Genomic DNA, 24,198 nt, shown 5'->3' with positions numbered 1-24,198 from the left:
TTTTTTCTTTTTTCATTTATCCCCATATCATCTTAGGTTCTTAAACCTTATCTGGTTAGGCAGCTCAGCCAGAATTCTAATGCTCATTAATCAGTGAGGGTATGAAATGCCCCAGTAAAACATCAATCATATTATATATTAGCTATTGGAACTTTACTTTTTATTGGAAAGTATAAAAATGTTTTCTTTTTAAATATCATTTCCTCACATCAGGCTGATATATACAGAGGTTATTGATCCAGAACATCCCACTAATTTTAAGTTTTGTAATTCAAGAACCCAGAAATTTTTCCCATGTTTAGATTCAATCCACCATGGATTGAGTTTTGACTTTCCATGTCCTGCGGGGACAGTTTGAGATCTGGACCAACCCTAATTTAAAAAATGTTTTTGTACTTGCTGTGGTGCCTTACTCTTCCATATTAGAGGGGTCCCCTCCCTCTGATTTCATTAAGTGGATTTTCTAATGCAAGTCACTAAAAATTGTGTTCCTAGGAATGATGCACTTTGATTCTATTTACTAAGAGCACCCGAAGTTTTAAGAAGTCTATTTTTAAAGATTACTATTTAGTCTGGAGCTTTATTTAAAAAGTTTGAAGGGATATGCAGTCAAAGATGGATGATTTGTTAATGTATTGGACAAATATTTATCAAGCGCCTACTGTGAGCCGGGCTCTGTTGTGGGCTGAGTGGATAGCTATTGGTAAACCCCATGGTAGCCCACACAGATTTTCCATTCTAGCCTGTCATTTTGTTAGTTGCTAGGGCTACAAAGAAAAAGAAGATAATCTTTGAGCTTCAGATAGATGTTCAGAGTATTTTGAGGAAGATAAATCATATGAAAACTAAAGGTTGAAGCAGCTCTTCTGTGTAGTCGACTCATTTACCCGCTATCATTGAGCTTCCTAGAAGTCCCTGTAGCAGTGACTCTCCCTGAAAGGAGTTGGGGGAGCCTGGAATAGGGGCTTTGGGGGTATGAAGTCAAGGAAAATAACCAAGGACTTGTGTATTGGATAGTTTTGCTGACTTACGTGCTCCAAGATGCGATTTTCATTATTTCAACTCAGTGATTTTTTTTTTTTACTGGCTTTTTAGACTTAGATGATTCCCAAGAACTTGAATTTTTTCCCACTTTTTCTAGTGAAGTTTTTCTTGTAAAATTCCAGAAGCCAATGAAGTGGTTTCTCTTGCGTCTTGTACTATCCTCTCTCTCTGTTGGCATCTTTCTATCTTTCACTGTAATTATGAGTTCATGTTTTGCTACTTAAATATCTTATAAGCTTTGATTTTGTATGGTATTTTCATTTTTTTTCTTAATTTGCGTATTTTTCCTTTTATGCTTCTAATGGGATGACAGAACTCATTGAAGTATAAGAGGTCAGTGTTAATATTTTGAATGAAACAGATCCTTTACATTTAAGAAAATCCAACTGTATGAACAGTCTGCATTTTTAAGTACTTGAATTTCCATGAAGATCTTATTCTAGAGTGTGTATGCCCCAGTGCATGCCCCTTCTGAAAAGATTAAAAAGATAAAGTATGCATGCCAAAGAGAATTCCCAGTTGGAGAAGAAGCTATGAGATTCCTGATTATGTTAATTCTTTTCAGAATTGAAAGGACAATGTTTTGAAGCATTTATCTTCTTTTTCAGGCTGACCACAGTGTAGGCGTTAATACTGAAGATGATGATGATGGGGAATTAGCACTATGGTCTCCTGAAGTCAAGATTGTTGAACTAGTAAAGGATCATAAAGGCTTGGGATTCAGCATCTTGGATTACCAGGTATAAGAATCTATTTTGAGTTTTTGGAGAGATTTGTTTTAAAGGTATGTGAACTAGTAATTATTTAAGGCACCCACTAGGGAAAACTGAATGATTTGAGATATAATGCTACCGTCCAAAGACAGGTGTTAAAATTTCCATTGTTACCTTTGCATTTGGTAGCTTCTTAGTGATTAAAATGAGGGATGATATAATAATTGAACAGTGAGGGAAGCAATAATTTTATACCCATGGATGCTTTTAGAGACTGGAGTTTGAAGAATTTTTTTTATATGGAGGGATTTTCAGTCCCATTTTCATTGAGATACATTTCACATATCATAAAATTCATGCATTTCAAGCATGCTGTTGGGTTGTTTTTAGTATATTCAGAGTTGTGCAGCCATCACCACAGTCTAATTTTAGAACCCTTTTCATCACCCCAGAAAGAAACCCATCCACATTAGTCATTCCCAACTCTCACTCTTCTATCTCCACTTCACACGAAGGTTTTTGTTTTGCTTATTTGTTGATATCAGTGAGCTTGATTAAATAGAAATGTTCTTGATGAAATTACATGTTTATATTTAACACAGAACACATACTATTTATGTATATGTACTCCATTTATAGCTAAAGTCACTAATGCATTTGGGGGCTTGTGTGTGAAAGATCACAATAGGATATCTATATGTTCTATCAGTTTACTGGTTTACAGTATTTTTAGACCTTCTGATTATCATGGGGAATTTAAAACTGTTGGCAAAAAACCTCTTCACTTTTAAGATACATATTTTAATACTTTAGTGCTGCCTAAACACATTGTGGTTTAATAAAGCAGAATGTACTCTATCAAAGCACATAAAATGCCAAGTGATATAAAAATCAATTTTTTTAATAAGGCATTCGGGAACAGATTAAAAGAAAAATACTTTGAGCATTATGTAAGAACATTAAATTCCATATTTAGGTAGTGTGATTTAAGATTACTGAGATAGATAGTTCGTTTTTGCTGGCATATTTCTGTGCCAGATAACCCTCTCTGTTATTAGAACTTTTCTTTGGAATATTACTGAATTATGATTTGTGGATTGTAAATAATGCATATTTGGGGAAATACTTTTATCAAGAAGTATCAATACTGTAAGATTTTAGAAGTTTATGCTGGTTAATATAAGGGTATATGGGGGATGGGGTAACTGGGTGATGGACATTACGGAGGTCACATGATATAACGAGCACTGGGTGTTATATAAGACTAATCACTGACCTATACCTCTGAAACTAATAATATATTCTATGTTAATTAATGGAGTTTAAATTAAAAAAATAAAAGCTATTAAAAAATATAAGGGCATATAAAACAAATTGTAGGTACCATCTCAATTTTTCTTCCCCAGTGTGCCCTTATTATCTACCACATGATAAGTGATAAGTATTCACAGAATGATTGAATAAAGTTTAGTTTAGCCAAAAATAACTGGAAGTAAATGAACACATTTGATGAGATTTTTTTGTTAACCATTTTGGTAATTAGGATTTAGTTTATAAAACATCTTTCAGATGAAGTGTTAGCTATGAAAACACCTTTTAGATGAAGTGTTAAGATATTCAGCTACATTTCCATTATGATTGGAACCTATATGTATTTGCATTCTTATATAATATAATAGTTGCTCTTACCCTCTTAAGTGACATTGTATGTAAGTTTTATATTTTGAATATTCCATGTGAAAGCAGAGACGTGCTTTAGAAATAAAAACGAACTTCAGTAAAGGAGAGAAAGAAAAAGTTGAGAGTCTTTAAGAGTTTAACTAGCTAACAAGAATTCTTCTATCAGTTCTGAGCTTTACACTTTTAAAAAAAAAAAAAAACAACATAGTCCCAAATAGGGAAAAATATTTTTTCTTCACTGCACTCCTATAGGTATGCCTTGAGGCATACTTTGGTTTTTTTAAATTTTATTTTTTTAATAAAATTCTATGTTTCTCCCCCCGCCCCTTATCCTCATCATTACCTATACTGACATTTCTGCACAAATTGTATAAAGTAATTTTGCTGCAAAAGAAGTAATTTTGCCTTTGTGCTTCTTGGAGAACTGATAGAAAAATACTTTATTTTTCAAATGCTACTTTGATTCATATTAAAGCACTCAGCTTATTTACTTCTGTAGCTAAACCTTGGAAGCAAAAACATTCAATCTTAAACTGAATTTTTTTCTTAAGTCAGTCTTAAGTACATTTACTTGTAATTGTATTCAGCACATTTCACCATTTGTCAGTGGCATACAGAACTGTTATACACTATGACATTTAGATGACACATAAACAATTTAAAATTTGGTTTCGGGCAAGTTAATTAATTGGTTATATTGTCCATTGTTGTAATTAGGTAATAAATTCTAAAGTTCAAAAAAAATTTTTTTGCAAGGGCAGGTGAAGGTTTAGCAAAAGTCATGAAAGGCCATGTTCCTGGCTATTACTGTATTTGATGCATCCTGTATGAATTTATTAGGTAGCTGAATAGGACCAATGCAGATCCACTCACATCCCCTTTCCCCACTTAGCACGTTTAGAATAAGAATACTCTAGAAACATTTTGGCCACACAGAGAAAGTTTTAGGACAGTGGGAGAGCTTCCAGGTTGTAAAGGGCTGCATTAGCAGTATTGAAGAGATTGAAAATTTACTTAGCAATATTAATTTCTCACTGACTGGTTTTTCTCTAGAATAGTAAGAACTTCCTCAGGAACCTGACAAAATTATATGCAGTGTCTGTTTTGTTGGTGCTTATGCAGTTTCTTCATCTATAAAATGGGAATAATGTCTAGCTCAAAGGATTGCTGTGGATTAAGTAAATGCATGTGTAAAGAAGTAGGAAATGTTAAAATTACTATGGGTATGTGAATACTGATAATCATCCAATTTAGAAAATAAACTACAGAAGTCTAGATATTGTTCTTGAAGGTATAGCCCTACTACAGTATATTTAACCCAATTTTTAGCTATCTAGTTAGATTAGGAATATTAATAAGTAGATACCTTTGTTTAGTAAAATCTAAATTTAATTATAAAATTACATTCTAAAATGGAACCAACTCCTGATGAACCATATGTGAATTATCCTATTGTGGATTGTGCACCGGCAGTTTGCTTTTGAGTGAGCAGATAAAGGATCTTGAATTGGCCATGGAACTATGGGGTAGCTATCTGGTGAAAGGTGAAAGTCTGAAAATGCAAAGAGCAAAGAGCAAACTAGATATACGTTTTCATGAAAGGTATTTAAAATAGATGGGGGCAAAGGAAAAGGAGAAAGCAAAAGGGAATCATATTTACTATAACATAGTAAACTATGGTTTACGTAGTTTTTATGTTACAGTAAATATGATTCGGGTTGTAAGCCGCCTCATTAGATTTTAGGATAAAGTAGATAATAGCTTTATTGGCTCTGATTTGAATGAAGGTAGAATATTTATCAGTCTCAAATATTTCTAGGTACTACTCCATGTAGTGGCTAGTTAAAATCCTGCCTTAAACCGTATTAGAAGACTCACTGGTCACTATAATGTCATACCTTAGAGGATAGTGTCATGGAAAACAGCAATGTGCGTAATTTATCAAGAACATGAATATTATGGCTTAACTATGTACTCTGTTTCTAAGCAATACAAAATTTAAGAAATTTGGTTATAACTTTATATAGTATAATTTCTTGCCAGTTTCTAGATGTGGTTTACATATGGTGCTTTAGTTATGATTATGTGTAATGTCTTTCTTCCTTGGAATATTACTAATACTCATACTAATCCTAATATTAATACAAATCCAATAATAATAGCTAACATTTATTGTTTACTGTTTGAGGTGCACTGTTCTGATTGCTTTATGTATTCCTCACAAGAACCCTGTGGAGTGGGTACTATTACTATTATCCTCATTTTTGAAGTGAGGAACCTGAAGCACAGAGAGGTTATGTAACTATTCCAAGTTCACACAGCGAGTATATGGCAGAACTACAATTTGAACTCAAGCAGTCAGCTCCCAGAATCTATGCTTTTAACTACCATATTATGTTGCTCCTTTCCTTTATGAGTGCATTTTATTACAGGAGATTTTTGTACTAAATTTATTATAGCAGATCTTCTTGTTTTTCTGGCTTGTAAAAAAATTTCATATCTTAAGGACAAGCTGCTAGATAGCATTCTCATTTTTAATGCTTATATGAAAGTTTAGTAAGTATTAAAAATTAACATAGAGTGCTCATATGCATTGTGTTAAAGCTAGTGTTTATTGCTTCACATGAAAATAATTACAAATTTAAGAATCCTAAATAACTGCAACTAATTTGTTTGGGCTGTTGTTCAATAATGAAGCAATTATTAGGTAGCGTGAGTCTGTGATTTTTAAAAATTTCTATCAAAAAGCTTTAAATAAATTTAGAATTGTGTAGATTTCACCTTGGGTTGACCTTATATATTAAACATGGCAAGTGGATATTTTCTGGTGTTTTGATTTATGTTGAACTTTGAATAACCCCTCATGATTATAATTCACTGGAATGTTTGACATTAGCCAATTTTTGAACATTAGCCATGATATTACCATTCTTAATACTTTTGAATTTCAGTGATTTAGAAGGTAAAATTTATTAACCAATAATTCTCTTCCCTCCAACATCCCAGTCCTCATTTCTCTCCCCTCCTGATATGGACAGACTCAATTTTTGCCAGAACAGATATTTTTAAAAGACTTTGGGTTTAGATAGATAAAAATTAGAAAACATTATAGCATAGCCATTGAGAGGTGATTCATACATAAATACTGTTAGTAATATTTTAAAAAATTGAAAGACCAAAGACAAATGATGATTCACTAAAAACAATAGTGAAAATATTCCTCCCTATTAAAAAAAGGCAATTAATTTTTCCTAACAGAAGAAATGGGTTATAAAGCCCAAATAGTATGAATATAAAATATTGCAGTATTGTTGAGTCTTGGATATGGCATACCTTACTATTTCTGAGAAAAACTTAGTGTGCAGTTTTTGCCTGACTCCTTCCTAACTCCATTAGATAAATTCTTTAAAAAAAGATTTTAAAAGTTGTATGAAGAGATTGTTTAAATTTTATGTATGTGGCTTTAAGTTGGCTTTTTTCTTATGTGTACAACAGAATGACTTTCTCTACACATTAGAAATGTATGTATGTATTATTATTACTATTTTTTAAATTATTTTTAAGTAATCTCTACATCCAACGTGGGGCTAGAACTTACAACCCCGAGGAATTGAGGGTTTTAATTTTTGCTATTTTTGGTGGCTGCCTCTACCAGTACACAGTGTTCACTAACTTGTGGAAGCCCAATATCATTCTGTTCCTGTCAGCTAATTAGTTCATAGAATTTAAGATAGAGAATTAGGTAGGTATTAACATAGTTTTAGCATATAGTAGTACATACAGTAGTAATATTAAAAAGTCAGGTACAAACCTATACTATTTCTAGAATCTAAGACACGGAGGACAGTCATGTGTTGCAGGTTACTATATGTACACTTTCATGCTCAATGGGCTTCATAACGTGGACACCAATATCTGGGCTAGTTTTTTCTTTTGTTGTTGTTTTTGTCTTTTTTCCCCCCCCCAAAAAAGATTTTATTTATTTATTTGTCAGAGAGCGCAAGCAGGGGGAGCATCAGTCAGAGGGAGAAGCAGGCTCCCTGCTGAGCAAGGAGCCCGATGTGGGACTTGATCCCAGGAGACTGGAATCATGACCTGAGCAGAAAGCAGATGATTAACCGACTGAGCCACCCAGGCGTGCCCCCCCCTTTTTAACCCTTTTAAAAGAGTTCTTTGGGTTCACTTCACCCGTGTAGGATTAAGATAGTAAGAGTAAGAAAAATGGCGTCAATCTGCTGCTAATGGTAGTGTCCATGTTCTTGCAAATATATAGCTTGCTGTTGAACAAACCACACATCTGCATTTAAAGGTCACTTTTGCTTAGTGGAACTTGGGACTGGTAAAGACTATTCGGTGCCCATCCCCGATTCCTATCCACATTTATTTTTATTAACATCAAAGTGCCAACTGGGGTGAAGATTTCTTTTCACAGAGAATTTGCTTCCTTTCCCTCTATGGGGAAGTTCTGTATCCTTTAAATCATTTTAAGCTGCTTCATTTGAAAAATAATTCTTAGTGGTGTGTTCATGGAGTGGATTGATTGTGGCTAGTGGGGAAATTCCCTTATGGCTTAAAGATTGCTTTTCAAGCCTGCAAAGTGGGTGAATGAAGGGAGCCCACTCCTGGTGTGTGGAGTTTGTAGTGTGCTCAGGATGATGACTGACTTCCAAAAACCACAGTGCAGCAAGACTAAAGGCATCAGGAGACCAGAAGCCACTTAATAAGAGATCAAAGCGGCTGTGTGTATATCAGCTTGAAATCCAGATAGTACAGATCAAAAGCTTGCCTTAGCGAGGCAGCTGCAGGGGGATGAGTTAGCAGGAGGCCCCAAAGATCTTAAGTCAGGCCTGATGTTGAACTTTGTGGGAATTTCATGGCTCCTCTGGAATATGAATTCGGAGGGAAAAAAAATCCCATTGTGTCTAATGGGGGGGGAGATGGAATAGAAGGCAGGCAGCAAATGCTTATCACCTGGTTGGTGCTTTCTCATAGGGTTACTCCCCTTTTATTTTATTTATTTTTTTAAATATTTTATTTATTTATTTGACAGCTAGCGAGAGCAGGAACACAAGCAGGGGGAGTGGGAGAGGGAGAAGCAGGCTTCCCGCTGAGCAGGGAGCCCAATGTGGGGCTCGATCCCAGGACCCTGGGATCATGACCTGAGCCAAAGGCAGACGCTTAACTACTGAGCCACCCAGGTGCCCCAGTGACTCCCCTTTTAACAGATGTTTCTTAAGGACTGTTTCTGCGGCATACTAGGAGGCATTGCTGAGGAGGAGATCCTGAAAATGGTAATGTCTGTTGTATTACCTTTCATGAGTATTTCACAAATAGCCGAACTGCAGATTATTAGTGTTCATGAAACAGCCACAGAGAGCTAAAATAGAGGCATAAAGATGCTCAGATTTACTGCAAAACCTGGCAATAACATCTCTCTTGTGAAATGCTGAACATATTCCAGGAAGTTAGTGGATATTAGTCTAGCTGTGTATCTGTCTCCCATGTAATTAAAAAGAGAATAATAACTGTCAAAAAAAAATGTTGGTCTAAAGAAGAAATTCATTCTCCAGAGCTATTTCATCACCAGGCTTCTCTGACCTCTCTGAGTATGAGGTGTTTTGGAAGTCCTCCCTTGATTCTGATGTCACCATCGAGAACCATGGTGTGTAGATGACAAGTCATAGCCCCTCCTGCAGTATGGCAGAAAGACTGAATCAGAAACACCAACAGGTATTGAGAATCTGTTTTCCCCAGGCCTGGTGCTTTGTACTGCTCTGCCCTGTCTGTGGGTGTCATTTGGAGCCAGGCAGTGATCAAAGAGGCCATGCTCTCTCCAGCGAGGGCCAGGAAGTGGTGCTGCCTCCTTGTGCTACCAGAGGCCTAATTTGTTAATGATGCATGAAAGGGGATTGGCTGCCTGATCTTTACATACCATTTTCTAGGTCTCAGGTTTCCCTTTCAGCTGTTCCTTTTGTATTTTCCTTTAGTCAGATACGACATTCTCTCGTACACCACTGTGAGCATATAGGATGGTTAGCAGCACTAGCTTAGAAGTCAGAGAGGACCAGGTTTTCATTCTGGCTGTGCCTCCCTACTGGGACTTTGGACAGGCTTGTTAGTCTTTCTTATTCTCAGTTTACTAAAATAATCATCTCTGAGATAGAAATAATATTTGCCTTATAAAGTTATAAAGACTAAATAAAAGACGTATATAAATGCCCACACTTTCCTAGGCATAAATTAACATGTTACCAGTTACTGAAAAATGATGATTCTAAAAAACATAATCTGAGCACACAGTGGCTATACCTGTTACTCATTCTCTCCTTCAAAAAAAGTTATTGTTCATTTAATATGAGCTAGTATGGGGTATATACAGATGAAAAGAGATGTTAAAGATCTTTGACAAATGTATATTGAGCATCCCCTATGGCAGGCACTGTTCTGGACATGGAGAATATAGTAGTGAACAAAATAAACCATAGACTCCATGTCCTCATGGAGTTTAAATTCAACTGGGAGTAGAGAGTCAGTGGATAAATAAACATGTTATGCACACTAAAGGAAACAGATTTGAGAACAACTCTGTATAATACATTATGGTTTTAGCAGTGCTGGAAGTGAGACTAAGCCTCTGTGATGATTGCTTTTTAGGATTCAGAGGAGCCTCACAGGGAACTGAGGTATGCCTTGTAGACAAACAGGTAGTGGACATAGGAATGTCCCAGGATTGATTACTTGGTCCTTATTTCAAGTCGTTGTCATCGTCTTTTTTTTTTTTAGTGGCTGTTAACTGTATGTACCTCTATCTAAACTTTTGAGTTTTATTCCTTTTAATGAAAAATCCTTTGAGAAACTTTGTGTTCTCCTATTTTATTTGGAAAACAGGACTACCATTTCACATGGTAATAATAGCCCATGATTATGGATTATGTACTGCTTACACTGGGTCAGGCATTGCTTACAGCCTTGATACATACATGAACTGATTCGATCATCCCCACAAACTCATGAGGTAGCTCCTGTAATCATCTTCATTTTATGGCTGAGGAAACTTGATAACAAGAGGTTAAGGAATTTGCTCAAGATCACCCAATTAGTCGGGAGTGGAGCTGGGATTCTGAGCTCCAGTGGTGTGAAATACAGTGTTCAGACCAGAAACGACACTGATTCTTCATAACCATGGCTTAACACAATGATAAATGACAAAAAATTTCCAGTTGTCTTTCCAGAGAAAAATACTTATTACAATTCCAAAAGATTTACTTGAGATCATTTCTTGTGGTTCCTTGCATTGACTCCTTCCACTTGGCCAGAGCTCTTTAGAGACCTGGTGACTTTCTTCACCGCCAGAGAGTACAAACTGTTGTGTTGCATCCTAGATTTCCCGGCAGGACTCCGTGGCCTTTCTCCTGTACAGTTTCAAAGCTGGCAAAGTTTTATTCTTCATGTTACATGCTGCATATTACGGAGTATTGGCTTCCTGTTCAAGGATTTTTCTTAAAAATCACAGAATTTTTTCTACAGAGTGCAGGGCATACTGTGTCCTTGATATGGTTGTGTGTGTCAGCAAACCTCCCAGCCTAGAGAGGGTTTCTGTTTTTCAGTGTCTGCTCCAAGGGAGAAAGACGGCTGAGGACGCCATGCTGCTCTGAGCCTCTCTTCAGATGCAGAGGTCTATGTATCTGGAGAGTTACAGCGTCAGCTCTTTATTTTCATGTGTTACCACGTAAGCATAATATCACCAATGGTTTAGTAGTTGATAGCACTGTTGGTTTAAATCACATACACTCAGTTGAGTTTAAAAGACCGTAAACTCAATGGTAATTGTTAACTCCTTAGTCCCATATTTCCTGCTGACTTCTCTGTCATCATCTTCACAGTGATAAGTATTGAACAGTAACAGTACTTATGAAGTGACCTCTATGGACTTAGAAAGCACCTTTCATGACCTGTGTCATTTAATGCTTTGCACAACTCTGTGAAATCTATACTATTGTTCTTCTCACTTCACCAATGAGAAACCCAAGTCTCAGCTAGTATGCATAAGTGCTTAGGCTGAGAACGATTTGTTTGGAAAATGAAAATAAATTCCCAAACTAACATTAGAAAAGCTTTTTCAAGTTTTGTGTGTCTACATTTTCCCTACATCATAATAACTTTCAACTAATGTAGTTTCCCCCCCCCCGGAAGATACTATGATATTTATTATTTATAAATTCATTTTTCTACTTAACAGTTTTTTGGATAAAATACACATAAAATTGACCATCTTAACGTATGCAGTTCCATAGTGTGATGTATATTCACATTTCAAGTAACGTAATTTTAATAGAGGGTGTGACTTTGTACTTGAGTACTACTGTCTGCTCAGTGGACATTTCAGCCAGATGATGGGACTTGTAGGTAAAGAATTGTTGTATGGTTTGTTTGTTTTATTTTTGTTAAAACCAGAAAAAGTCCTGGGCCAGGAGTGAATGGGAAACAATTACAGTATGACAAAAAATTTTCGTGAGATAAAACATTCAAGCAACAGGTCTAATAGCCAAGGAAAATACCTAATCAGAGACTAGAAAAGGATAAGAGAAAGAAATAGTCTTCAAGAAGTGATTTCCACGGGACTTCTGCTTGAACCATTTAAATTATTATGGTGCTTAAAATAGACTTTTAAAAAGTACCAAGCTATGCAGAGTAAAATTATGTGCAAGCTGATGTATTTTTCTTCCTCTTTACAATATATTTTGATTTTTTAGCAAGTTTCTCTGTCCACTTCTCTTCCATTGCACTTTTAATTGCCTTATGTGCTGTGCTTACTCTGCTGCTCAGGGACTGTTTAGTTCTATGCATGATGCATGGAAAAATCTATTCTTAATGCCTAATAGTATTTAGGAAGTAATAAGACACAAGGAGCCAGGAACCATATCAGTTTAATCTATCTTGAGTGCACTGAATGTATTTTGTGGGTACTTTGAACATGATGGTGTTGTGGTAATTGGTATGATTAGTGTAATACTTGGCTATATTATAAAATAGTTAAAAATGGGATTAGATTTTGATAAGGTAGCTTGCCCATTATTCATTAAATCATTTATTGCCTAGCATTCCCTATAAATACATTTATTTCTATTTCCTAAAAGTAAATGCTTAGCTTGTTGGTCAAATCAGAAGATCTTTTAGTATAATTAATTACATCCCACTATCTTAAACCAGAACTATTCTAGTGATTTTAATTCAACTAATAGTCCCTGACATGTCTTTTGATGCAATCTAAAAATGGCAAAGGAAAAAAAATGTTGTTTTAAGATTCATCATATAGGGCGCCTGGGTGGCTCAGTTGGTTAAACGACTGCCTTCGGCTCAGGTCATGATCCTGGAGTCCCGGGATCGAGTGCCGCATCGGGCTTCCTGCTCGGCAGAGAGTCTGCTTCTCCCTCTGACCCTCCCCCCTCTCATGTGCTCTCTCTCTCTCTCTCTCTCTCTCATTCCTTCTCTCAAATAAATAAATAAATAAATCTTAAAAAAAAAAAGATTCATCATATAAAAAAAAGGCACATGTCCTAAATACTTTGTTTTATGTTTTGTTTCAATTGTAGAATACTCAGGAAGTTAGATCTTGTGTAGTCACTGACCTTTTTATGAGTTCTTAAAAGACATCACTAACTATACCATATTTGTGACCATAGTGTGCATCTTTTTTCATTACCGATGCTGTTTTGAATTAACTTTCACATCATAACCTACTTTTTATAGTGGTTTTCTGAATGTTTTGGTAGAAATTAATGACAAATTTGACTCAAGATACTCTGTCAAATTTAGTTACAGGATTTTGGAGTTGGGGAAATAGATCCTAAGTGTCATATATCCAATGTTCTCATTTTACAGTTGAGGAAACTAACTCAGAGAAATGAACTTGTGAAATTAGGCACAGCCAGGCTGGCACCAAACTGGGGCTCAAAACTTGTCCCCTGACTTCTGATCCACACCCATCCTACCACTAGTGGATTGAATAGCTGTCTTCCTTGTCTTTCTCCCCTACGTCTATTTTCTCCTTTTAAAAAACTATCCTTGGATTCTGTTTCCTGATTGACATTGCTCACAATGGAAATTTTAATTCATACCAGCTGTACATCAGAGCTTCTGCAGATCACCATTTTTTCTTTACGATATCTGTGTGTGTGTGTGTGTGTGTGTGTGTGTGTGTGTGTGTGCGCGCACGCGCAAAAGAATCTTTCCTTTGCCTTTGTACCAATTCTTTCTTCTGCTTACCTCCAGGATGGAAGAGTTAGTGGTCTCCCTTTTTAAATATATTGGGTTTTTTTTTTTCAGTATTCTCCATCTTAGTAACTTCCTTGAGATCTTATTTTGAAAATTCACTTAATTTATATACTCCTCAGTTCAAATATTAGTGGCCATATTTACGAGTATACTCTTCAAGAAACAAATATTTGCCACTTGTTGCTTTCTCTCAGTTAACCATTGTTGAGTTGGAGTAATTCTCTTATCAAATATTCCGTAGCTATCTACCTCATGTTATCCAGAAATTAGCGTATGTAGATCCTTTAAAATTATTAAAATATACTTCCTCACACTTCTGTGAATACGTATTTGTGGAATTAGGTTCAGTAGCCTCATTTTGTGGTAATGTATACCACAACATTGAATTCATTGATTAGGAGATCTGTTCATTGGTAGAGCACTTTTTATTTTATAATTGTTAGAAGTTTTCCCAGCCATTTTTTTGGAATCATTTTATTTTGGTGAAGGACTCCAGTGATCGAGGAGAGCAGTTATTTTGGTGTGGGGACCTATACAACACGGAACTTTAAGAACTAATTCAAGTAATTAAACATAAGATTAAGACTGTGACTTAACCATATTTCCTCTCATGAGTTTACTATAGGCCGCCTTTATGTTTTAATATACTCAGTTGACAATAAGTGTCAAAATTATCAAAGGTAGGGGCGCCTGGGTGGCTCAGTCGGTTAAGCGTCTGCCTTCGGCTCAGGTCATGGTCCCAGGGTCCTGGGATCGAGCCCCGCATCGGGTTCCCTGCTCAGCGGGAAGCCTGCTTCTCCCTCTCCCACTCCCCCTGCTTGTGTTCCTGTTCTTGCTATCTCTCTCTGTGTCAAATAAATAAATAAAATCTTTAAAAAAATTATCAAAGGTAATCTATACATAATGTTTTTTATTATTGATGTGTAGTTGACATATGATGTTATGTTTCAGGTGTGCAACTTAGTGATTCGACAATTCTATATATTTCTCAGTGCTTACCATGATGTGTAGTCGCCACCTGTCTCCATACAAAGTTATTACAATATTATTGACTATATTCCGTATGCCCTACTTTTCATTTCCCTGACTTATTTATTTTATAACTGGAAGTTTGTACCTCTTAATCCCCTTCACCTATTAGCAACCACTAGTTCTATTTGTCTGTTTGTTTAATTTGTTTTTTAGATTCTACATGTAAGTGAAATCATATGGTATTTGTCTTTCTGTGTCTCACTTCACTTAGCATAATGCCCTGTAGGCTCATCCATGTTGTCACAGAATGGCAAGATTTCATTCTTTTTTTTTGGCTGAGTAATATTCCTGTGTGTGTGTGTGTGTGTGTGTGTGTGTGTGTGTGTGTGTGTGTGTGTGTGTATGTGTCACATTTTCTTTATCCATTCATCCATTCATGAACACTTGGCATTGCTTCATATTTTGGCTGTTGTAAATCCCAGCAGTAGGATTACTGGATCATAGGGTTTTTTTTTTTTCCAGTTTTTTTTAGGATATTTTTATTTTTCATTTTTTGAGGAACCTCCATACTGTTTTCAGTAGTGGTTGCACCAATTTACTTTTGCACCAGTAGTGTATGAGGGTTCCCTTTTCTCTACATCCTTGCCCACACTTGTCACTTCTTGTCTTTTTGATCCTAGCCATTCTTACTAGGGTATGAGGATACCTCATTGTGGTTTTGATTTGCATTTCCCTGATGATTAGTGATGTTAAGCTGTATATGTTCTTTGGGAAAATGTCTATTCAGGTCATCTATCCATTTTTAAAAATTTATTTAGTGTCAGGGAGGGGCAGAGGGAGAGGAAGAGAGAGAATCTTAAGCAGGCTCCATATCCAGCATGGAACCCCACGGGGGGCTTGATCTCACGACCCTGAGATCATGACCTGAACTGAAATCAAGTCGGACACTTAACCAATTGAGCCACCCAGGTGACCCTATACGTTTTTTAATCAGGTTGTTTTTTGGTGTTGAGTTGTAGAAGTTCTTTATGTATTCTGGATATTAACCCCTTATCAGATATATCATTTGCAAACACCTCCCATTCGCTAGGTTGCCTTTTCATTTTGTTGATGGTTTTCTTTGCTGTGCTCAAGTTTTTATTCTGGTATAGTCCTAGTAGTTTATTTTTGCTTTTGTTTCGCTTGCCTGAGGGGACCTATCCATAAATATGTTGGTTAAGCTGATGTCTAAGAGATTACTGCCTGTGTTTTAGGAGTTTTATAGTTTCAGGTCTCACATTTAGGTCTTTAATCCCTTTTGAATTTATTTTTGTGTATGGTGTAAGAAAACAGTCCAGCTTCACACAGCATGTAGCTGTCCACTTGCCCCAACACTATTTATTGAAAAGATTGTCTTTTCCCTTTGTATATTCTTGCTTCTTTTGTCATAGATTAATTGGCCATGTAAGCATGGGTTTATTTCCGGGCTCTCTGTCCTGTTCCATCGATCTATTAGACACAGATTTTTATCTGAAATAAAATATGGTCTATCTCTTTGCCATTCTGCTATAAAAACTCCTATTTCCTTAATGCTTTTAAAAGTTAGGGTTTTGAGTGCAGAAAAGAACAGACATTGTTCTTTATTTTGAATCCATGGAGTTAAGTCATTGTTTACATCTTGATTACTGTTTTTCTGCATTAGAGTAATACTGCAAAGCATAGAAATGTTGACTGTCAGAACAATCCATGGTATATGTCTCATGTTCCTCTTTAAAAAATACCTCTGCCAATTTTATTAAATGTGACCACTATTCTTATTCATTTCTTCAGTCTCCTCTTTATGTAACATTCCTTCCTCCATGCCTTTCCACTGAGCTTGCCATATTTGCTTGTGTGGATTTGTGGTTTTACTTACAGAGCAGCTTCATGGCTAGAGCTCCCCACGTCTTCAGTTTGATATCTCTCTCTCAGAGCCCACATTTCAACTGAACCACCATTCTGCCCCTGCACCTTGCCTTAGTTTATGTGACTCTGATCTCTTTGATCTGTGGGAATGTACCCAAATACTCAGGTACTACACTTTATAGACACTGCAGAGACTTTGGAAATTATGCCCATCCATTTGGGCATGATTACTGTCACATGTTTGTATCTGTTCATGTAAAGGTGTCTTTAGCTCACCAAATGAATGGATTCTCGAGAACACAGATATAAATTAAAATTTGGCAAACAAAGGCATGTTTGATTTGTACATACAGCCATGCTACACATTCTGTGATAACTTCATCAGCGAGGTACTGAAACATAAACCTGTGATGGCCAAGTGTGGTATGTAAGGGACTCAACTTTGCACACTTTGGCAAGGCAATAAATATTATCTTCTATCAATTTGCCTTCTTTCAATATTAATTCATTTGGCAAATACCTGAAGATAGAGAAGCTGCATCACTTAGAGGCTGAGAGCATAAACCCTGGAACTTAACCAGCTGGTTTAAATTCTGGCTCTGCCATTTATCAGCTGTGGGGCTTGGTTAATTTTCCTCTTAGTTTTCTCATCTTGAAAGTAGGGATAATGTGCCTCCCTCATGGTGGTTTGAAGGTTAAATGAATTCTAATAAGTAAGATTCCTAGAACATTCCTGGCATGGCAAGAACTCAGTAAGTGCTGTTGTTCTTATTCACTTATGATGGGATGTGTCCTTTACCTTTGATGTACTTAAGAGTCCAGTGAAGAGAGAGACACTAAATAGTTTCAGTCATTCAGTATTTCAACACTATTGAGTACCTTCCATATGGCAGTCACTATAGTAGGTCCTGGAAATAAAGCAGCAAATAAGCAAACATACCCTTGCTCTTGTGAAGCTTATTTTTAGTAGGTAAGACAGTTAAAATAATTTCTGTAAAATGTCAAAAGTGTTATAATAAAGAAAATGCAAGGTGCCATGGATACATCTAGCAGGAGGACCTAACTTACTCTAGGAGGTATGAGACAGTAAGGAAAACAATATTATGACGAATGCTCTGTGGAAGTCCTCTTTTGGGGTTAGGGGTATCACAGAGTAGTTCCTGAGTCGGCTTTGGGGAGTCAGGGAAGGCTTCTCATTGGCGGAAACACACTGGAGCTGAGTGGTGGCAAAGATGGAGAGAAGCAGCAGTGGGGCAGGGAAAAAGTATTCCTGGCAGGTGGAATGGTTTGTCAGATGTCACGAAGCATGTCAAAGCATTTCATAGTCCTTGGATTTCAGTAGTTCTGTATTGTTGGGACAATGTGTGGGGCAAACAGGGATGGGCAATGGTACATAAGGGGAGAGTAAGAGGAGTTTAGACTCATCTGCAGATCTGAGGGAATTGCTCTACCAAGCAGTTAGGACTTGATCCTGAAGGCAGTTGGGTGTCACTGAAGTGTTTCAAACAGAAGAAATCGTGGTCGCATTTTTATTTTTAAATTTTTAAATTTTTAAAATTTTTTATTATTTTTATTACTTTTAAAAAGATTTATTTATTTGAGAGAGAGAGAAAGGGAGAGTGTGAGCCAGGGGGAGGGAAGGGCAGAGGGAGAGGGAGAGGGAGAGCGAATCCCTAAGCAGATGCCGTGCTGAGCATGGAGTGCTCAGGATCCCAGGACCCAGAGATCATGACCTGAGCCAAAATCAGGAGTCAGCTATTTAACTGACTGAGCCACCCAGGTGCTCAGTTTTTGTTTTTTTAGAGAGAGAGAGAGAGAGAGAGAGCATGTGTGTGAGCAGGGGGTTGTGGGCACTAGAAGAGGGAGAGAATGTTAAGCAGGCTCCATGCCCAGTGCAGAGCTTCATGCAGGGCTCGATCTCACGACCCTGAGATCATGACCTGAGCCAAAATCAAAAGTTGACGCTTAACTGACTGAGCCACCGAGGAGCCCCACATTTTTATTTTTAAAGAGTATTCCTTTATCTCTGTGGAAAATAGACTGGATGAGGGCAAGATCGGAGATAGGGAGATTCGCAGTTGCCCAGGCAAGAAATAATGAGCAGCTGAACCAAGGTAGTGGCAGCGGAAATGGAGAGGAAGGGTCAGATAGAAAAGATAGTAAATCAAATTGACATGCTTTAGCTAGCAACTAAGCGGAGGGGTGAGGGGAGAGGGATTAAGTGAATGCTTGGGTATATGGTAATTCCACTCGGATTATTATGGGAGGAGAGAAGTCTGTCAACTTGGATTTCCCCTACATGGAAACATCCTGTGTTTATAATATCAAACATGAATGTCACTTCAGCAAACCTCAAAAATTCTTATATGCACTTTTCTTCAAGCAATACAGTGATTGTATTCACTTGTGAGACAGCAGCTATTTGGGTTTTCAGGATTTCATAGCTAAGTAGTGAGAAGAATTCAAGTCAGATCTGTCTTCTGGTCTGGTGTTCTGAGGGAGGTTAGCTGTTCTCAATTGATTGTAGGAGTTTGATAATATTTTTAAGAGCTGTAGGGAGCACCTTTCATAAACGGTTGAGTTGAGGCAAACATAGGGGATACTGTTATAACTTGTATAATAATATAAGGCTTTTGAATAAAGAAAAATCCTTCAGAAGAGAATAGCTGGCATAGTAAAAGATGCTGTTCTTGTGTTTTGTGATTAGTCTTTAGTGCCCTCTATTGACTGCTTAGTCTAAAACAATGTTGATTCTGGAAAACAATGTTCCTCGCAGTGTTATGTACCAAAACAGGAAGAATTAGAGGTATTAAAATTGAGATAAAAAGTGATAAAAACTGATGGGGACTTTAAAAAAAATCTGCATGGGGTCTCAAAGTTGGGTAGAGGTCTTAAGAAATATCGTCATAACATTTTGTTTGCTGCAACATGGGTATGCTATTGTGGGCTAGATTTTCAGAAAACAGACCTTCCTGATGATGAGTAGCCTAAATCAGGCTGGTTTTTCAGCATTTTTTATGCAGCAAAGCCTCAAGAATAGCATTCGCCCCAGTAGGCAGCAGCTGCTCATTTTCCATAGGGCAGCTACTACATGTGATGAGCATGAAAGGAAATGACCGTTCCTCATTAAAGCAACTTCATTCAGCTACGTGGGAAATCACACAGTCAGAAAAGTCATCACAGAAAATGAAATAGTGATTATACATAATGGGGCATCTTCAGAAGTGGATAGTTTGTTTTTTTTTTTTTTTTTTTTTTTAATGACAAAGGAGCTGCCCTTTAGTTCTCTCTTCCAGGAAAAGGGGTGGTAGATTAGACTTAGTGTTGAGAATAACTAGAGGTCTAAGCCTGAATAAATTTTAGTAAGCAGGCACACCTGGTATAGTTTAAGGTCTAAAGAAGACTGCACTTTGTATAAATGAATGCTCACCGTGACTTTTCTATAATAAGGGAAATCTGTTAATCGTTCTGTTTCTGGTATTGCCCGGTTAATCTTTCTTTGAGATGTTTCTAATTATCATTTCAGCTGGTTGCATTTTGAAAGCCTATTCACCTAGTTGGGGTAAAAAATAGTGCTTTTTGATTTGGTGTTATATGAAACTGCAGAGATTGCTTGCATCAGGCTGGTGAAATCATTTCTTTGCTTTTGGTATATTTTACTGTTGCAATTTTCTCTAAGAAAGCTTAGTAATTATTAATATGAAGTAATGCTAGTTGCTTTCTGTGCATTTCATGAGGGGAATATGCTATTATGTAGTTTCCCTTCCCCCCTAATAAAAAAGCCTTTCATCACAAACTGACATCCTAAATGAAGGACATAATTGTACAGCTTATTTATTAGTGTGTCAAACTTAAAATGTAATGGTTTCATATTTCAGAATGAAAAGTGTGTTGTGATTCATGGTTGCCGGTGACAAAATAGACAGCTCTTTTATATCTGCACTGATTGCCTGCTGATAATACCACTGTACTTTTTTTGTTGTTCTTTTCTCTTCCTATGCAATAGCTCCCTCTACTTGAAAATATTGGTGTAATTATAGTTTAAGACTATGTACTTTATTAGTGAGTACTCATGACTATTTTTACTTTCCATACTCTTCATAAATATGAAGTGTTATACATCAGAGCATGTTAGAGATTTACCAAGAATCTCTTGACCTTGGAACAGAAAAGCAAGGTTAAGGAAAGTAAGATAAGTTACGTTTGAACGCATTTTTCAAGGAATTAGCCATGTAGCTTTTGTTGATTTACATATATTTGGTTAAAACTCCATATAGTACTTGAAAATGAACCTTGATGTCTGAAACATAGAGGTCTATGAAAAATGGATCAGAAAACTTCAAAAGAACCATCAGCCACTTCAAACTGACAGCCTGGAACTTGGCAAATTCTCACTTTGTTAATTCCATAGTCTTCGGATTCTAACACAAAACATGACCGTTTCTCTCTCATTTGTCAGGAAGGGTTCAACAGTAGTAGAATCTCATGTTACTACACCTTGCCTTTATGGGACAGTATATGCATAATGAAACAATAGGAACAAAATAAACAAAAACAAGTGTTTCGCCTGGGGTTTGATGATTTTTTTTCTCTCCCTTACTAAGTTTGATGTTCAGTAATTGTACCATTATTTTAATGTGGAGCAAGTGACAGAACATGGTGGTCAAGAGGAAGGACTTGGGAGCCAGACTGGTTGGGTTTGAATCCTAGCTCTGCCACTTACCAGATGGGTAATCTTGGCAAGTTTCCTTAACTCTCTGAGCCTTAGTTCCCTCATCTGTAGAAACATAGACAAGTGTTAGAGTAAAGCACTTAAAATAGAGCCTGACATATAGTACTATATATCAGTGTCCAATAAAATAAAAAATAATGGGCTATAAATTGGTTCTTATTAACCACATGTATTTATTGAATGTCAACATTATCTTTAGGGCTGCTTAATAAAAAGAAAAATGGGGCCTTCCCAGTAGATGAGAGTTATTTACAGACTGGTTTTGTTCATGAAATGACACTGGTTTTCTTGTATCAGAATAGTTCTCACCGTGGGGTCCCTATACCATGTTACAATTTATATATTATCAATTACACCTATGTTATTCTAAAACTACTTTTCTCATGCAGTGGAATATTCTGTGGATTCCATATCTTTTTTGAACTTCATTCATTTAGCAGGAGGATTTTATGCTGGTGGAATACATAAAAAATGAAGTATCATTTACCATAGTACACTTCTCTTAGAGCCTCCATATTGCCCAAGATCAGACTTGTCTTTGGTCTGTAATATGACTGTGCTTGAGGATGTCAGAGAATCTTGCTCATCTGTCACCAGACTTCTTGTGGCCCAACAAAGTACCAGTCACCAAAAGTTCAAAGAAGAAATGTGTAGGTATTGAACCCTCAGATGTGTAACTGAAATTGTTAAGATGATGTTTCCACCTTGATATAAGCTGATATTTGTGTGCATGTATAGAGTGATATTGTAATAGATTTTGACCTCTTTGGAAGAATATCACCAGAATGCTGGATACTTAATGTAAATAGTCAAATGAGATTCACGAGTATATGTGTTTTCAGAAACTGACTTATCTTTCTTTCTTGGCTTGATCCTTAGGACCCTTTAGATCCCACAAGATCAGTGATTGTGATCCGTTCCCTGGTGGCAGATGGTGTCGCAGAAAGAGGGGGAGAGCTGTTACCTGGAGACCGCCTGGTCTCAGTTAATGAACACTGTTTGGAAAACACCACACTTGCTGAAGCTGTAGAAGTGTTGAAAGCTGTGCCACCAGGCATCGTACGCCTTGGCATCTGTAAGCCTTTGGTGGTAAGTGTTCAGTTTTGTTAATATAGGACGTGATAATAGTGTAATACTTAAGAACATGGATTTGGTTTCGAATCCCTCTTCATGGCTTACTCTGTGTACTAATGCAAGTTTCTTTCCTCGACTTAAAAAATTAGAAACATAAAGTCTATCTCTTAAGATTTTGGGGACTAAAGATTATATTCATAAAGTGCTTGCAAATTATTATATAAATAGATGCTAACTTTGCTAGTCCTTTTACCACTTTTACTACTATTTTTATCTTCATGATATTAGCACAGATCTGTATGTTCTCATCACATTCCTTATAATGTAAATTAAAATAAGTCTATGCATTTTAACTTTCACTTGGGAAAGATGTGGAAATGGCATGATAAGCTGAAATCCATTTAACTATATTGTTTTAACCATAGGCAATGAGATTTTAATATGCTTTTCTGCCCATCAAAGTGCCTCGTAACCCCTAGCATCTAGAACTCTATGTGGTCAGATCATTTTGAAGTTCTCTTACTGCTTAATCTTACCTACCAGGTCAGATTAGTGCTTATGACTAAGGGCCATATTACAGTTAGGGTGGTTTTGAGGTTCCCCAGTACAACAGAATATTCGGTGGTAATTTGCAAGCAGTATGAAGATATTATTGAGTGCTTACTGTATGTATTTTAAAACCTTTACATGTATTAACTAACTAAATCCTCCTGGCAACTTGAAGAGGTTACAGATTACAGATGAGCCCATCAGGACACAGAGAATTGAGCAATTTATCCGCAGTGATGTAGCTGGTAAGGGCAGAGTTGGGATATAAACTCAGGTGGCTTCAGACCACAGTGCTGTATATTTAACTTGTTGCAAGTTTAGTTTGCAGGCAGCCTGTCTGGAAACAGCTGGTCTTAGTAAAGTGTTAAACTGGACTTCAAGAAACCTGGACTCTGTTTCTAGCTTTTCTATGAGTCAGCCCAGTGGGTTTCAACAAAAAGATATGTACTATACATAAGGATCACCTGGGAGATGGTTAAAATGCAGTTTTGGAGGTCCTACCCTCAGAGATTCTCATCTTGTCATTGGGATGTGCTATTTAGGGATCTGCCTCTTCGGTGAATCACCCGTGTAATTCTGATGCAGAATTTCACATTTTTGAGAAACATTATCTTAGTAATCTGATCATCGGTATACCACTTTCCTTCTCTGAGCCTATTTTTTCATCTCTGAAAAGACTGAACAAGACTAGAGGAGTCCTAAAATCTTTCTTAACTCTAAGATTCTTTTATTCTATTAATATGCTATATGACTATGTTAACATACTACATGTGTCCTTATGTATAGGTAAATATAGGTAAGTGTATTCACTTATAGATATATAGACAGAGATAGATCCTGTGTTACACATAGTATTTATGCATGGGGGAACCTCAACATGGCCTTCATGAATTCCCCACAAAGATGTCAGTATATTATACTATCAGATACTAAATATTTTAAAAGAGTATAGCACATAACTAATCAAGTTCTTGACTTTGTATTCTATATTTGGTGTATGGGTGTTGCCATAGCCAACGTGAGACACCAGGAGATGCCTGGTTTGATTTCTGGACAAATTAAGTTGTGGGGAGGAACTTGATATTTTTATGGGGATCTCATCTTCTTGATATTTTGGTTGTTGGCGGGGGAGGGGGTGTTGTTGTCTAGATTTTCCCTGATGATTACTTGCCTGATTATTTGGGCTGCCAGAGGAAATCCCAAACTGTTTTATGTCCTGGAGGACTTAAATAGCATGACTTTACTCTGAAGCAGTTTAGGGATGTGTCAGGCGGT

At 36.7% G+C, this 24,198-nt stretch overlaps 1 protein-coding gene across 8 annotated transcripts in view; it reads left to right on the top strand.

Annotated features, from left to right (window-relative positions):
• The window catches only part of PATJ (PATJ crumbs cell polarity complex component), a 349,122-nt gene that overhangs the window by 69,179 nt on the left and 255,745 nt on the right, over positions 1–24,198 (top strand). For all 8 annotated transcript variants that reach the window (XM_073896643.1, XM_025871744.2, XM_073896642.1 and 5 more), the window contains 2 exons: positions 1,653–1,784; positions 22,180–22,389. In XM_073896643.1, the coding sequence (XP_073752744.1) occupies positions 1,653–1,784; positions 22,180–22,389 (342 nt within the window). The remainder of the gene's footprint in view (positions 1–1,652; positions 1,785–22,179; positions 22,390–24,198) is intronic.

Source organism: Callorhinus ursinus, unplaced genomic scaffold, assembly GCF_003265705.2.
Source record: "Callorhinus ursinus isolate GAN/ISIS: 27379988/994484 unplaced genomic scaffold, GSC_fseal_2.0 scaffold9, whole genome shotgun sequence".
NCBI lineage: Eukaryota > Metazoa > Chordata > Mammalia > Carnivora > Otariidae > Callorhinus > Callorhinus ursinus.
This window is presented reverse-complemented; position numbering and strand designations above follow the sequence as displayed.